General features: G+C 43.0%; 1 protein-coding gene across 9 annotated transcripts in view; it reads right to left on the bottom strand.

Moving 5' to 3' along the window:
- Positions 1 to 13,699, bottom strand: part of RAD51B (RAD51 paralog B) — a 764,912-nt gene that overhangs the window by 373,662 nt on the left and 377,551 nt on the right. For all 9 annotated transcript variants that reach the window (XM_019519177.1, XM_019519179.1, XM_019519173.1 and 6 more), the window contains one exon: positions 5,140 to 5,236. In XM_019519177.1, coding sequence (XP_019374722.1) covers positions 5,140 to 5,236 — 97 coding nt within the window. The remainder of the gene's footprint in view (positions 1 to 5,139; positions 5,237 to 13,699) is intronic.

Consider the following 13,699-nt stretch of genomic DNA (forward strand, 5'->3'; position numbering starts at 1 on the left):
AATAACCCCCTCCTTGTCCTCTCTGCCTCGGGGGCCATGGCAGCTGGTGTTTCACTGCACCCCTGGCCCGCCTCTGCAGCAGTGAGAGGGGGAGCACCAGGCGGACCCTGGCTCAGAACTTATGTTCTGTTACAGGTTTAAACTAGTTTCTGATCACTTAAACCAGTTTATATGTAATGTCTGTCCCTAGCCTTGAGGTTTCCTCTATGCAAGGGAATATCTTCCTGGCCAGTTAAGCCAACTATGTTTTCTTTGAGTCTCTACTGTAGTGTAAAGCAGACTTAAAAGAGCTCAGGATCTGGGTCACATTCCTTCTACCCATTTCAGCTTCTTCCTAAGAACCAAATTCAGCCCTCCTGTAATTTCACTGCCTCACTGCACTTACACTAACAAGAATTCAGCCCCAAAGCTCTCTACAGTTACATTAAAATATCATTCAGTGTTATTCAACTTTTAAAGATCCAAACTGACAACTGTTTAGGGTAGCAACTATGCAACGACAGGGCCTTTAATTACAGCCATTTACTTCAAATGTCCTATTTCCTGCTTCAAATTGTTTCATAGCAGGCAAAGGGAAGAATCCTATTTCACTTTATGCATCTAAATCGTAATTTACAATCGCATAACTGCTCTATCTCTCTGACTTCCCAGCAGAGTGCTCCAACAGTTTGGAGGGCAGGAGAGCAATGATGAATTTTTTGTTCTACTGGGAAAAAGAATCCAAGCTAGATCCCAGGACCCCCCTCTCTTCCAGAGCAATAGCTCTCTCACTGAGCCTCACACCTACAAGCTTATTCTTCTCATTCCGGACCCCATGTACATCCAGCTCTTGGCTGCCCAAGCCTTAGAAAAGGGACTGGATAATGTCTAACCTGTGGTGTGGCAATTAGATCACCAGGAAGATAGAGAGATGCAAATTCAAACCTACTCTGGGGAAGGAGCACTAGAAATTCAGGATCTCTTGCTTCCTGAATAAATACCCTAACTGCTAGACTATTGGATGAACACATGCACGGGACTCCCTCTCCTCTTCTTCTTCCTCTCCATCCCTGTTACGGAGTTTTTTGGCAGGTACAATTTCATGACTTAGAACACTTATGTGGCTACACTGCACATGGAATAAGATCACAAATTGCATGTAAATGCCAAAAATGGCAGTGAAGCAGCTGGAAAACTGACATTTGGGAATGTAAAGTAAAATAGGATTCTGCCCAAAGTGTTCACTTTTTGTTTCCTCCTTTATCTGTGCTGCCATAGGAACATGTGAATTGTAACAAATTGCTATGAGCACTATTCACAAACAGTGTATAAGGGTCAACAGTTATAAAGCTGCCACAGAGGCGGCTGGATTTTATTGTGTCAGTTCTGTTTTTAGAAAGCCTTTTGTGTCCTCACAAAAAATACAATATATTTCTAATCAGGAAGTCATCCTACATGAGCTTATTATTTCACAGGAGGACAAAATTTGAGCCTAAAACAGCTTGATAATGTCATTTCAGCTTGTTCATAAAATTAACCATTGTCACACATCAAATGAACAGCTTCCTTGATTTCTTGCCTGTTCCAACATATGACCCAAAACATTCTCCTCTAGTGCACAGCCAGAATCAAAGAATAAGCCACTGTAACATTTTGTTTCTTTCTAACAGCAGGTTCATATTTAGTTTTTTGTCTAAAAGATTATCCTCACAGAAAACAGCTTACAGTGACAGGACTGATTGAAGGCATGGGTAAAATAATATATTAGAAATATACAAACCAGCAAGTGTGGATTGCTTGCAGAATAAATACCTCCATTATGGATCTTTTCACATGTAGGTCACTGGTTCAAATTCAGCTTAAGATGGTGATGAGTGAAAAGGAAGAGTGATTTTGTGTTAAGAACTCTGGCTGCCAGATAGTCAAGAGATCTGGGCCCCACTCCTGGCTCTGCCACAGGAAGTGGGTGATCTTGGGCTACTCACCAGATTCCACATTACTGCTATTTCTAGTTGCCAAGTTGATATAAGTGGTGGTTGAGAGAGGAAGGGTAGGAGGGAAGGTGGCTCTCAGTCCAATTCTTAATTAATCGATATCCAAAATTTGTCATCATAGTTGGACCTCTCAATGTTAACAGCAGCAGAGGCACCGAGCTGAATCAGCCTAAACTCTAGGGCTGTGTGAAATTTCACCAAGTGTTTCATTTCAAAGCTGTTTTGATGTGTTTCGAGCTTGAAACAGCAAAATTTAAATGAAACAAAAAGCTTTGAAATGAAATGAGGGCACTCAAAACTTTTCAAAAGTTTCAAAAAGTTTTGAGTTTCGAAGCAGCCCCGTGGCTGGAGGCAGGGGAGAGCCAGGGCTGCACTCTGTGTGGCTCTGCAGCCCCATGGAGCTCAGCCCAGCAACAGGAGATGGAGCACAGCCCTGGCTCTTCTCGCCTCCTGCCGCTGGGCTGTGTTCCATGGGGATGCAAGCCCCACAGAGCTCAGCCTGAAGGCTGGAGGTGAAGTGCAGCCCTTGAAGGCAGGTGGTCAGGGCTGCACTCTGCCTCATGCTGCCAGGCTGAGCTCCATGGGGCTGCGGAGCCCCATGAAGTGCAGCCCGGCAGCATGAGGCAGGCAGAGCCAGGGCTGCATTCTGCCTCCCACTGCTGGGCTGAGCTCTGTGGGGCTCCACAGCCCCACTGAGCACAGCTCTGGCTCTCCCCTGCCTCTTGTCACCGGGCCGGATGGATGACAGGAGGCTGCCACTGCTGGCAAGTGTCACCCATTTTGCTTTTTGCAGTTTGAGGTGAGTTTCTGAGAAACCTCTGCACCTATATCCTTGAAACTTAGCAGGCTTCATGCCCTCAGAAGGGGTTACCATCCCTGCAATTTTCATCTGAATTGGGCAAGAAATTACAGTTTTAGGCATTTTCAGGTTTCCCCATTATAGCCTATGGGTGAAACATCGAAACGCATTGAAACAGCCAAACAGTTTCAATGAAATGAAATGGGACAGTGTTTCGAAACGAAATGGAACACTGTCCCTTTGAGATGGCCAAATGGATGTCAAAACAAAACGATGGTGTTACGCACAGCCGTACTAAACTCCCTCTCTCACCTCCAGATGAGAACTGAGGGATATTAGTGAGGGAATCTGTAAGAGCAGCTCACACAGATATTGCCTGTTTTGTTCTAGTTCTCAGCCTAAATAGAGGCTTTTATCTTCCATAGCTGTCACCTTGGCACATTTCACCATCATGAATTCACTTAATTAAAAAAAGCAGTCACATACACACAGGCAAATAATCCCACCTCCTTCAGGGCACTCGAGAGTAAAGGTTTAAAGCAACAGCACTGCAGAGTAGACACTCCTGAATTAACATCCACAACAGCTGTAGGCATAAATGAACTACATAATCACTACAAAAATTTAATCTCATGCTACCTCGCAGTGCCTGGTTTTAGAATTCCATCATTTTGGCCTGCCTGGATCATTAATGGTAGTGTTGAAGTGATTCTGTAGCTGATGATGATGTTTGCCTGGATCCTTAATGAGGTTTTGGCCAATTTCAATACATTATCTAAGTAAAAAGGCATATTTCAGCAAATTTTTTTGGATTTGTTTTTCCTACATTGTTAACCTAAGCCATAATCTCGTTTTACCAAGTGTTGTATTTTTCAGTGTGTACTCCCAGTACTCTCTCTATATGGGCTAGTTTTGCTCCTCTCCACCCCGCTCCAAACCCTGGCCTGCAGGGAACTGTTACAGAGGAGTGTTAAAATCGAGAAAGAAATGCACAGTTACAAGCATCTTTGGCATTTAATGATACAGTTTGTATGATCCTATGATACAGCAGTCAGAAGACAGAAGGACAGGAGATGGTGGTGACTCTTACTGAACTAGTTTACAAACTGCACTAGACACTTTCTGACAGAAGCAGATCATGACACTTGAACAAATAAAGCTTTAGAGCTACTTCATCAGTGAATTAAGCCAACATGAGCCACAAATCAATCTCATTTTACCAAGCTTCCATTAAACACCATGATGTAAAAATGGCAAAGCAATGTCAGGTCACATCACACTGGGATGATTTATTGTTCTCTGTAATGCCATTTGGTAGAATATCTTGAATCCCCCTGTCTGATGGGATGGGGTATAGTACTGCTTTAACATTCCATGTTGCCCCTTGCACAGGTCAAACAGCCTGGCCATGGCTCCCAAGCATCAGCGGAAACAGGCCCAGCAAGAGACCTACCAGACCCAGCAGAAATATGCAAGAACTCAGGGGCAAAAAAGGCAGAAAACAATCATGACATTTGACTCAAGGACATCCATACAATTCTGGGGACACAAGTATGGGAAAACATTACTTGCCAAAGCACAACGAGGCTCAGGCATGAGTGTCAACTCCAAACAGGGAATTTCTCCACAGTTACCTGCAGCTAAGAGTACTGTGTCCAATGATTCTTTGCAATTCTTTGGTTAGTGTATGAGCTAGTGATAATATGAATTTTTATTCAAAGGTACTCTTTCCTCTCACGGAAGGAAGTTAAAAGTTAAATATTTCATTACTGCAATAAAAAATTTTTGCTTATCATTTCTATGCAAAATACATTATCTGAGATTAAAACAGAAAGGAATGAATAAATATAAAGGAGGAAATTATTATACAATACGATTTGTACGTCTTAGGGTTCAGTTGAAAGTTATTGTACTTGAAATATCAATAGCATAAATGCAGGACAAGTGAATGTTTGTTCTTTTTCATTTGGGGCAAACTGTTTCTCTTTTGAACTGACAATAATGAGAGTAAATGAACAGGAACATAGGATTTATCCTATCAGATCAAACTCATGGTCTATGTATCTTTCATCTAGCATTGGTTTCAGAAGAAAAGGGAAAAACAGCCCTGTGATGCACGTGGGATACCTATGCAATGCTAAGGAAAACACTGAACATGAGTTGAAAATTCCTTCCTAACCCTTAGTAAACACAGTCTTTTAGTTAATATTTTATCCCTTAAAGTTACAAAGAAATATTAAAATGTCTCACCCCTGGCTGCACTCTATGTTAGCCTCATTTCCATGTGCCCCTGAATATTACCAGAAGACTACAGTGAAGCATGTGTGTCAGTATCAAGTTTCAGCTGTGATAGAAGGGATCTCTTACCTTCAGACAGGGACAAGTCATCAGCTGGAGACACCAGGTCTGCCTGGATAGCAAGGCCATTGCTCAACCGTGTGGTAATCTGATTAGTCAAGATAACCTGTAAACAGATAGGGAGAAGGGAGAAAAATGAATTATTATAGCTACAGGAAGGCAGACAGCAGCTTAGCTGAGGACTGGGACATATGCAGACAGATCACAGCCTCCCCTCCAACCCCCTACAACCTTCAGCAAGTTCACCTCTCCTGGAAAATTTGGCACAACCTGCAATAACCTGTCAAAGGGATATTATAAAAAGCAGAACAAATGGAGTACTGCCTTTCAGAGATAGTTGCAGCTAAATACTACACAACACAGATATCTGTAAGGAACTGTGGGGAACCTCTTTTTTGGGTACTCAATTGAACATGCTTTAAAGAGAGGCCTGGTTTTCATATGGCACTTCAGCGTAGCATGCAGCAGTCTTCCCAAACTGAAGGAAACCACACTTGTCTATACAGTTATGGCTTCATTTAAAAAGTTAATTTGAAGCAAGGGAGGGAATCTGGTAGATAAGCCAGTGTGGGAAGCACCCATGCAACAGAAGTTGCCTTACTTATGAAAGGACAGGTACACAGGTCAGTTTGTCTCCTAAGCATTATTTGTGGATAGAAATAAATCATCCATATTCTCTGTCCCCAACATATGTTTTAAAAGTTTCTCATCCTCACTTCTGCTCCTGATTCTTCATGAAACAATACATTATTAGCCCTATACAGATGAGGCATCCTGCTGTGAAGATATGAGAGAGAGTAGATAGGGCTGTAAAGAATTGTAGTTTTTTAGGAGAATCTTTCCACACACATTTTAGAAAAGACAGGAACTAACTAGGCAAGTGATATTATGTGAACTATCCTTATACATTTATTTGCAGAGGACTATGAGATCCATTTCAATCAAAATTTAAAAGCCTTGAAACAAACTTATTCTTTTAGAATTGTAAAGACACATGGTTAATTCATTCACCTAAAGTATTTAGCTGTGGGTTCTGCACTCTCTTGTTCTGACTGAAACAAGTAGCAGAAGTGCTAAAATTGAGAATCACAAGATTTACTGTTATGGTTAGGGCCTGGTTTACATCATGACTTCGCATTTTTCATGAAAAACATGAAATTAAGTGACTTTTACGAAAAATGCCATTTGCAATGAAATGCCATGATATAGTAACTGGCTGGGGAGTTCCCCAGCAAGCAGCTATGTCATGGCATTTTGGTTCAAAAAGATGGCTCTTGCAGGCTGGGAAAGTATTTCCTGCAAGAGCCTAGCAGCCTAGGGGAGGGGGAAGAGGTTGCAAAAGGAACAGGGGGAGGAGAGAGCTTGGAGATGGGTAGAGGAGGTACTGCTGGCTCTTCTGGGCAGGAAAATTGGGGTGAGGAAGATTGGGGGGCACTTGGGGGTTGCCTTGACAGAAAGCCCTGGCACCAGGTAAGGGAGGGACTGTTTGTTCCCTCACATGTGTTCTCTCTCCCTGCCCCCAACCCCTGGTGCCCCAGTTTTCCTGCCTGGAGAAGCAAAGAGCCCCTTCCCTATCCAGTGCCAGGGCTGTCTGCCAAGGCAAACCCTATGGAGCCCCAAGCCCCCATGCCCCTGTTTTTCCACCCAGAGGAGCAAACAACTCTTCCCCTATCTCAGTGGTCTTCAAAGTGGGGTGCGCACGTCCCAGGGGGTGCGCAAGACAATCCATTGGGGTGAGGGAAGAAAATATTAGAACTTCTATTTATATTTATATAAATATACATATATTGGGGGTGCATGCTCAAAAATTTTTTTATTGATAGGGATGCACGATCAAAAAATTTTGAAGACCACTGCCCTACCTATCCCCAAGCTCTCTCCTTCCCCTGTCCCTTTTGTGACCCCTTCCCTCTCTCCTGGGTAGCTAGGCTTTTGCTGCTGGCTGGCAAATGCTTTCCCCATCTAGCTACTGCTGTTACTGCTTCTTCCAGCAAGGCAAGGGGGAATGGGCTTTTCAGCAGCAATCAGAGGCCTTGGTAGCAAGACCTCTACTGCTACAATTAAACCTGGGCCTAAACCTGCCCCCTCAGCCAAGGGGGGGTGGGGGGGAGGAGGGAGTGTCATGTTCTGGATCCGAAAATGGTAGCCCCCACCATGGCTGGGCCATCATATCAGCAAGCTGGGCCCACAATTTAAACCAGGTCCTAGTTATGACAGGACTTTTCCACTGACCAAAGCAAGCAGCACTGCAACTCTCATAAGATGGCCAGATCTCATGAGCTTTTTATGGTCATATTTTGCAGATTCAAGAGGCTCTGATAACAACAAAAACTTAGGGTATATCTAATGCTATACAAATATTTATTTCTTTCATTAAGGGGATGAACCATTAGCCACTCCTTATACCTCCAAACATCAAAGGGTTTTTCTTTTCCTATTCAGAGATAGAAAGCATCAACTAGTACAAATGTCACCAACTCGCCAGAATTAGTAGGCAAGTGTAGCTCAATTATAGCTTAATCACATGTTGTATGAAAGTATAAGTCTCCAAAATGCCAAGTATTGGCTTCCACCCTTGGACATTAAAAATAAAGCTATAGGCATATGTCTTAGAGTATATTTATACTGCTCGCTTATGATGCCAGGCAGCACTGTACTAAGACATATTTTGCTAGGCTTGCACATGCTGCCTTTCACTTCAGAGGCAATGTAACAACCACCTTAGTGCTGAGAGGTAGAACTTATTGGCATGTAAGCAGCACTGCAATGAGGCAGCTACACAACTTTCACTTCAAGAGATTTCACATATAGATTGAGTAGAATGCATCTCAGTAAGGTACTGCCTGGCACCATAATTGAGCATCATCAACAATTACTGAAGGTCCAAAACTTCTAATGCACGCACATGAAAATAAGTCTATTCAGTAGACATTACCACTGAAGTTACCACGTTTCACCTGCACCTGCAGAAAGGCACAAAGACAGCTTAATAGATCTTCTAAGTTGTATCCTGCAATCATAGCTCCAATGTCACTATTCTGGCAGCTAAGCATGAGAGTGCAATAGCACTGAGGTCCCAACACTGACATGCTCACCTTGCCAAGCACTGAGTGGCAGGCTGACATAGAGCTGGCTCCTTACATTGAGAGAAATCCCAGATGGCTGCTTTGTACCACCAGAAAGGCATAAAGCAGAATGGTGAAGAGGAGGCTAAGGATCTTCTTCAATGGGGCTATTCATCTAGGGGTCTGTGTGTGTCTGATTCATCCAAGTCGCGGGGGAGGGAGGTGTATATGTGTGTATGCACACATGTATGCATGCACATGCAGTACTGGTCCCTAGAGCTACCAATAAAAGTTTATTATAAAAGGGAAAGCTCAGTTTGCAGGTTATCAGGTTATAGTACGATAGACCGCTGCCACTGCCACCGTAAAGACCTAGGCATAGACCTTGTTAAAAGACCTACTGCTTTAATACCTTTATTTTCTACTGGATAAGAGTTACAGACCTGTGAACTGGAGTTCTGTGACTCCAACAGGGCAAACCTGTATTCAAACTATAAAAGATAGATACCCAAGGCATACATGCCTGATAGAAGAGCATTCAAAAGTAAAGAGAGGCTGATACCAAGAGAGGGAAAGAATGGGCTTCAGATTAACATTACACAGTTTGAAAGGGAAACTGCCATGATTATTTGTAATACCTTAGATTAAATAAATATTTACTATACATACAGTATATATGCAAGCTGGTGCAGTATGAAGTTTTTATTGGCACAAGTTTGCAATGACCACATTACTCACAAGTGTCAAAAGTACCCGTGAGCAATGCAGTCATCTCAAATTTGTGCCAAGATAAACTTTATACTGTGCCATCATGTATTTTGTTTATGTAATGTATTTCAGAGAAAAGCTACTGTATATAAGGGTTATTTAAAACTAAACTAAAAGAACTATTTTTCATATCCCTCTCCTTCAAAGAAAACAGACCCTCCAGGCTCAAAATGGAGAGAAAACAGAGAAATTACAACAGTGTAACTGGACCTAGACCTGCCAGAGTATTTAGTTTTTCCCTTAAACAAGGAATTTTGTGGCATTGTGTTGGATAGTGGATTATAATAATTTATATTAATGATTATTTGATTATTATATATTATATTATATCATTATAATCATTATCCTGACTCCAGGAATGCCTCTCTTTCACTCTGCTGCCTGCCACAATAGAGCTCAGTTTCTGCAAACCCCACCAGGGATCATACTCCATTAACAGTATCCCAGACATCTTGTTCTACTCTGTACAGTTCCTGCAAAAAGGCACATTCTTACACAGCAAATCTGCTGTGGTTCTTATTCAGGACAACATCTAATTGCGTTTAAGTTCCATGACTTCGTAGGGGCAGTTAAACCCACACTTAAGTACTGTTCTGAATAGTTCTGAATGTTTCTTTCTGAGAAAAAGTAAAATGACACTATTCTTTATTCCTGTTAACACTATAGAGCTGAAAGTGAGATTCAATTTTAGTTTAAGCAGGAATTCACAGATTGTTAAATAAGTACAAAATAGATAAATACAAAATACAATGCCAAAATCTGTCTCAGTTATATTTGTCCAACCACACTTTCAGCAGATTTTGCCCTCATTATAGCTGTACACCCCCAGTTATCAACTGATAGCACAATTTTGGGTCCCCAGCTTCAGACATTTTGCACCTGATTTTCAAGGCTGTTGAGTAAGCTCAGCTTTCAATGGCTTAAACTAGAATTGTGAGTAATTAGCAAAAGATGGAAAGTAGGCCCTAAGCATCTCAAACTGGGCAGGAACAAACTGAAGCACCCAGAATTAAGTGATACATTTAAAAATACAGCTCTTCAAATATAGGTTCATAAGTTTAATATAAAATTCCAAACAACATACTTGTATACAAGCTACCTACTCAAAATATTTAAGGTTATTTTACATTTCTAAACCCATATTTTCTAAAAGCCGGATGTCCCATTTGTAAGAGCAGCACCCACAAAAAGATTCACATCTCCAGTATTACTCATCACATAGATACATCCAAGTTGACAGCCCAAATACCATCCCCACTTGACTGTGATACCAGGAAGCACAGTGCGTATTAACACTTCTTAAGTATCTTCTTCACCAAGCTATAAAAAGATACTTCCCACCCACCTCCTGATCCAGATCTGTGGCTCACAAGAACCTGCAAAGACTCATAAGTATGTGAGGGGGCTCATTACAGTCTGAAGGAAGTGGGAGATTCAGCCAGACAGTCAGACTGGCCAAGCATGTCTTGGTAGTTTTCTGGTGGGTGTCACACTTAGATGGCAAGGAGAACCTAACTGGGTCACTTTATAGAGTGCTCCACAAAAGTTGCATGCTGGCCCTCATTTTAAGATCCAATCTCTCTCACTTCTCCAGGGCTATAAACAAGGGCTGTAGAATAAAAAGCTGGAAAGGTCAGGATATCCATCTTACATGTCTCTCCTGGAAAAGGGCACCTCCAGCTGCTATGCAGTGTTTCCTAACAGGTTGGCACATCAATTCAGTGCTGCTTTAGTGGGGAGAGTGCCCTGTATTGAATCACTGGTACCAGTTCACAAAGGTAAACTCCCATTCCAGTGCTGATCAGGCTGGACCTATTTAGTTCCTGAGAAAAGATTGCAAGCCCAGGTAAATAAAGGAAAAGTCCCTTTTATAGTGGGCTCCTAACAAATAACGAGCTTCAGTACCAGCAGTCCTGGCTTCATCTTAAAGGTACAACTTGAATCATAAGTCTATTATTCTCCCACAGAGCTCTCAATACCAAGGATTTTGGTGTGTAATACCTTAATGCGTAAGAACTCCCATTGTCTGGTATCAATTAACCCAACAAAACTCCCTCTCATTCTGATTAGAAAAATCACCAGAGTTCAAAGAAACAGGAAACAAACACCTTTCTTCTCCATCTCCACAACTGTACTGAGCTTTCCAATGGAGTTCAGTAAATCACTATCCCTTAACCTTTCAGTGTAGCCAACTGCAATGTGCCAATTGTTTAATGAGGAACTGTACTACACATCTGTGACAAAATGCAACAGAATTGTAAACACCATAGGTAGATTCAGTTCTTAGAGCCATTTCTTGGAAAAAAATTGAACTTCTTGCAATGCTTATAATTAGTTAATTCTACACCCCCTGATCTTATTAGGAAGATAAGTATTAGACACCATCTATTAACTTATAGACTGTAAACTCCCTAAGACAGAATCTACATCTTCATTTCTAGGTAAGTGTACAACACTATGACCACCAGTTAGAGATGCACCAATATATGGATGCCATATTGGATTGGCACAGGAAAATTAGCATTATCGGCTATTGTCTTTTTTTTGGCTCATGTAGCCAACAACGTACCAATAAATATGCCTTCTGGCTGGGGCCCCCAGATGCTGCATGCATGTGCGCAGCCGCAGCACGTATGTGGCTAGGAGCATAGCCAGGCAATGTGGGAACAGCATCCTGCAGATAAGTCTGTGGAGGGGAAGAGGCATGGGGGAGGGAAGTGGTGTGGGGGGCAGATCAAGGCCCCCATGGTGAAGAAGGGAGCAGGATAGGGGCAGGGGCTGGAGATTGGTGGGGGCACTGCCCAGCCAGAGGGATGAATGGGACTCTGGGGCTGGGGCAGGGAGTGGGACTGAGCTGCAGGCAGTCCATCTGGAGGTGCAGGGGGGAGTGGCACCTTGCTGCTCCGCACACGCCTGAGGGAGGCATGGGGGGCATGTGCCCCCTGGATTTGTGCACAGGGTGGAGGCTAGCTGTCCACTGTGGGCCTGGGGCTCACTGCTGTGATGCCTTTTGCTCCACGAGCCCTGCAACAGCCACAGCCCCCCTGACAACCCAGAGGTGGTGGAGGCAGCCAGTTGTGCCACAGGGAAGAGAACCCCAAGCCCACAGTGGGTGCCCATCTCCACCCTCACCCCACTCGGCTCCACTCCTAAAAGTCCCCAAGCTTAAAAATGGTGGCGCTTGAACTAAGACTCATTTGATAAGCTTCAGTTTAAGCATCTCCACCACCATTTTTAAGCACTGGGACACTGATCCCTTTGACGAGCTACCCAGCGCTCCATCCCACTCCCTGCCATGGCCCTGGGGTCTCATTCACCACTCTGGCTGGGCAGCCCCAGCCCCTGTCCTACTCCCTCCCTCACCGTGGGGGCCTCAGTCTGCATCCCCATGTCCCTTCCCTCCCCCTTACCCCTTCCCCTCCACAGACTTACCTGCATGGCACTGCTCTCCACTCTGCCTGTAAATCAGTTATCAGATTGGTATTGGCCAATATGCCTGCTAAATAATCGGCTATCGGTATTGGCCAAGAAAACCTCTATCAGGTGCACCCCAACCACCAATGTTAAAGTAGTAGTAAAACTTCCATTTATTACAGCTAGAGAAACTGAGAAACAGCAAGGGCAATTTTTTGTCAAACATGGGTGCCAAAAGTAAAGCACTTGTAAAGAAATATTTAGGCTTCTAACCATTTGCCTCACTTGCTGTCTCTGACACAAGGGATCCAGTCCCCAAAATACTATGGCCTTATCACAAACCAATCTTACCTACCTCTAATACAGTGATTCTCAACCAGGGTGCCTATCAATATTGGCATCATTAGGCATGCAAACACATACACATGATTCACTAAATAAAACCCAGAGATTTTAAAAAGAAATTCATAGCCTCAAAAACATTCTGACCTGTTGTGATCTTTCTGAGTTCTTTGCAACAGAAGAATTGCTCTATTATATTTACACAGTCAAAAATGAGTGAAAGCTAAGAGCTAGTTTTTAAAGAGGTGTGCTTGGCATCTAACAAGGTTGAGAACCACTGCTCTAACATAACTGAATGCCCCAAGTCTCTCTCTTTTCACGTGCACTCCAGCAACGTTTGTGCAGCTTGGCAACATAATTCCACCAATCTGAAGTGACTATAGTGGAGATCACCTCAGAAAATACAAATCCTACCAGGTACCTACCTCCTAGCAACTAGGTTTCAAAGTGTTGGGTGTAATGCAGTGTCTTTGTAAGGTGAAAACCCCAGCAGGTCCTGGGAGAGAGTTGGCCTAAGCAATGAAATATGATTTCTTTACATGGAAGAATAAGCAAGCTATTTTCTGTTTGGTTATTTATACAGTATAATTTCTCAAGTACTTCTGCTTTCCCCGGGACCACACTGAAAGGACTAAATCTGGCTTTGTCATCCTTGTAAATCCAGTTGAGTAAATAAGTCACTCTTTGTAAACTTGTGGTCTCAGCCTCCTTGTTGGTTTATTGCAAAATTAAAGGGAGCTCAGCACAGAACCATCAATCAGTAACCAGCAGAGGTATAAAGCCTTTAGGAATGTACAGAAGGGAGGTGGGGGGGAGACCTCCTGAAATGGCTGTTTGTTAAGAGAACAGAGTATAATTCCCTTTTTTGCATGCAGCCTCGTATAAGAAAACTCTTATTAAAGGTTTCCTATCCAGGCGGGAGGGCAAGCACAAAAACACTAAACAACAATCCAGACAAAGCCCTTTCTTGGGGGGGGGGG

The sequence above is a fragment of the Gavialis gangeticus genome, unplaced genomic scaffold, assembly GCF_001723915.1.
Source record: "Gavialis gangeticus isolate Ggan-Ray unplaced genomic scaffold, GavGan_comp1, whole genome shotgun sequence".
Classification (NCBI taxonomy): Eukaryota; Metazoa; Chordata; order Crocodylia; family Gavialidae; genus Gavialis; species Gavialis gangeticus.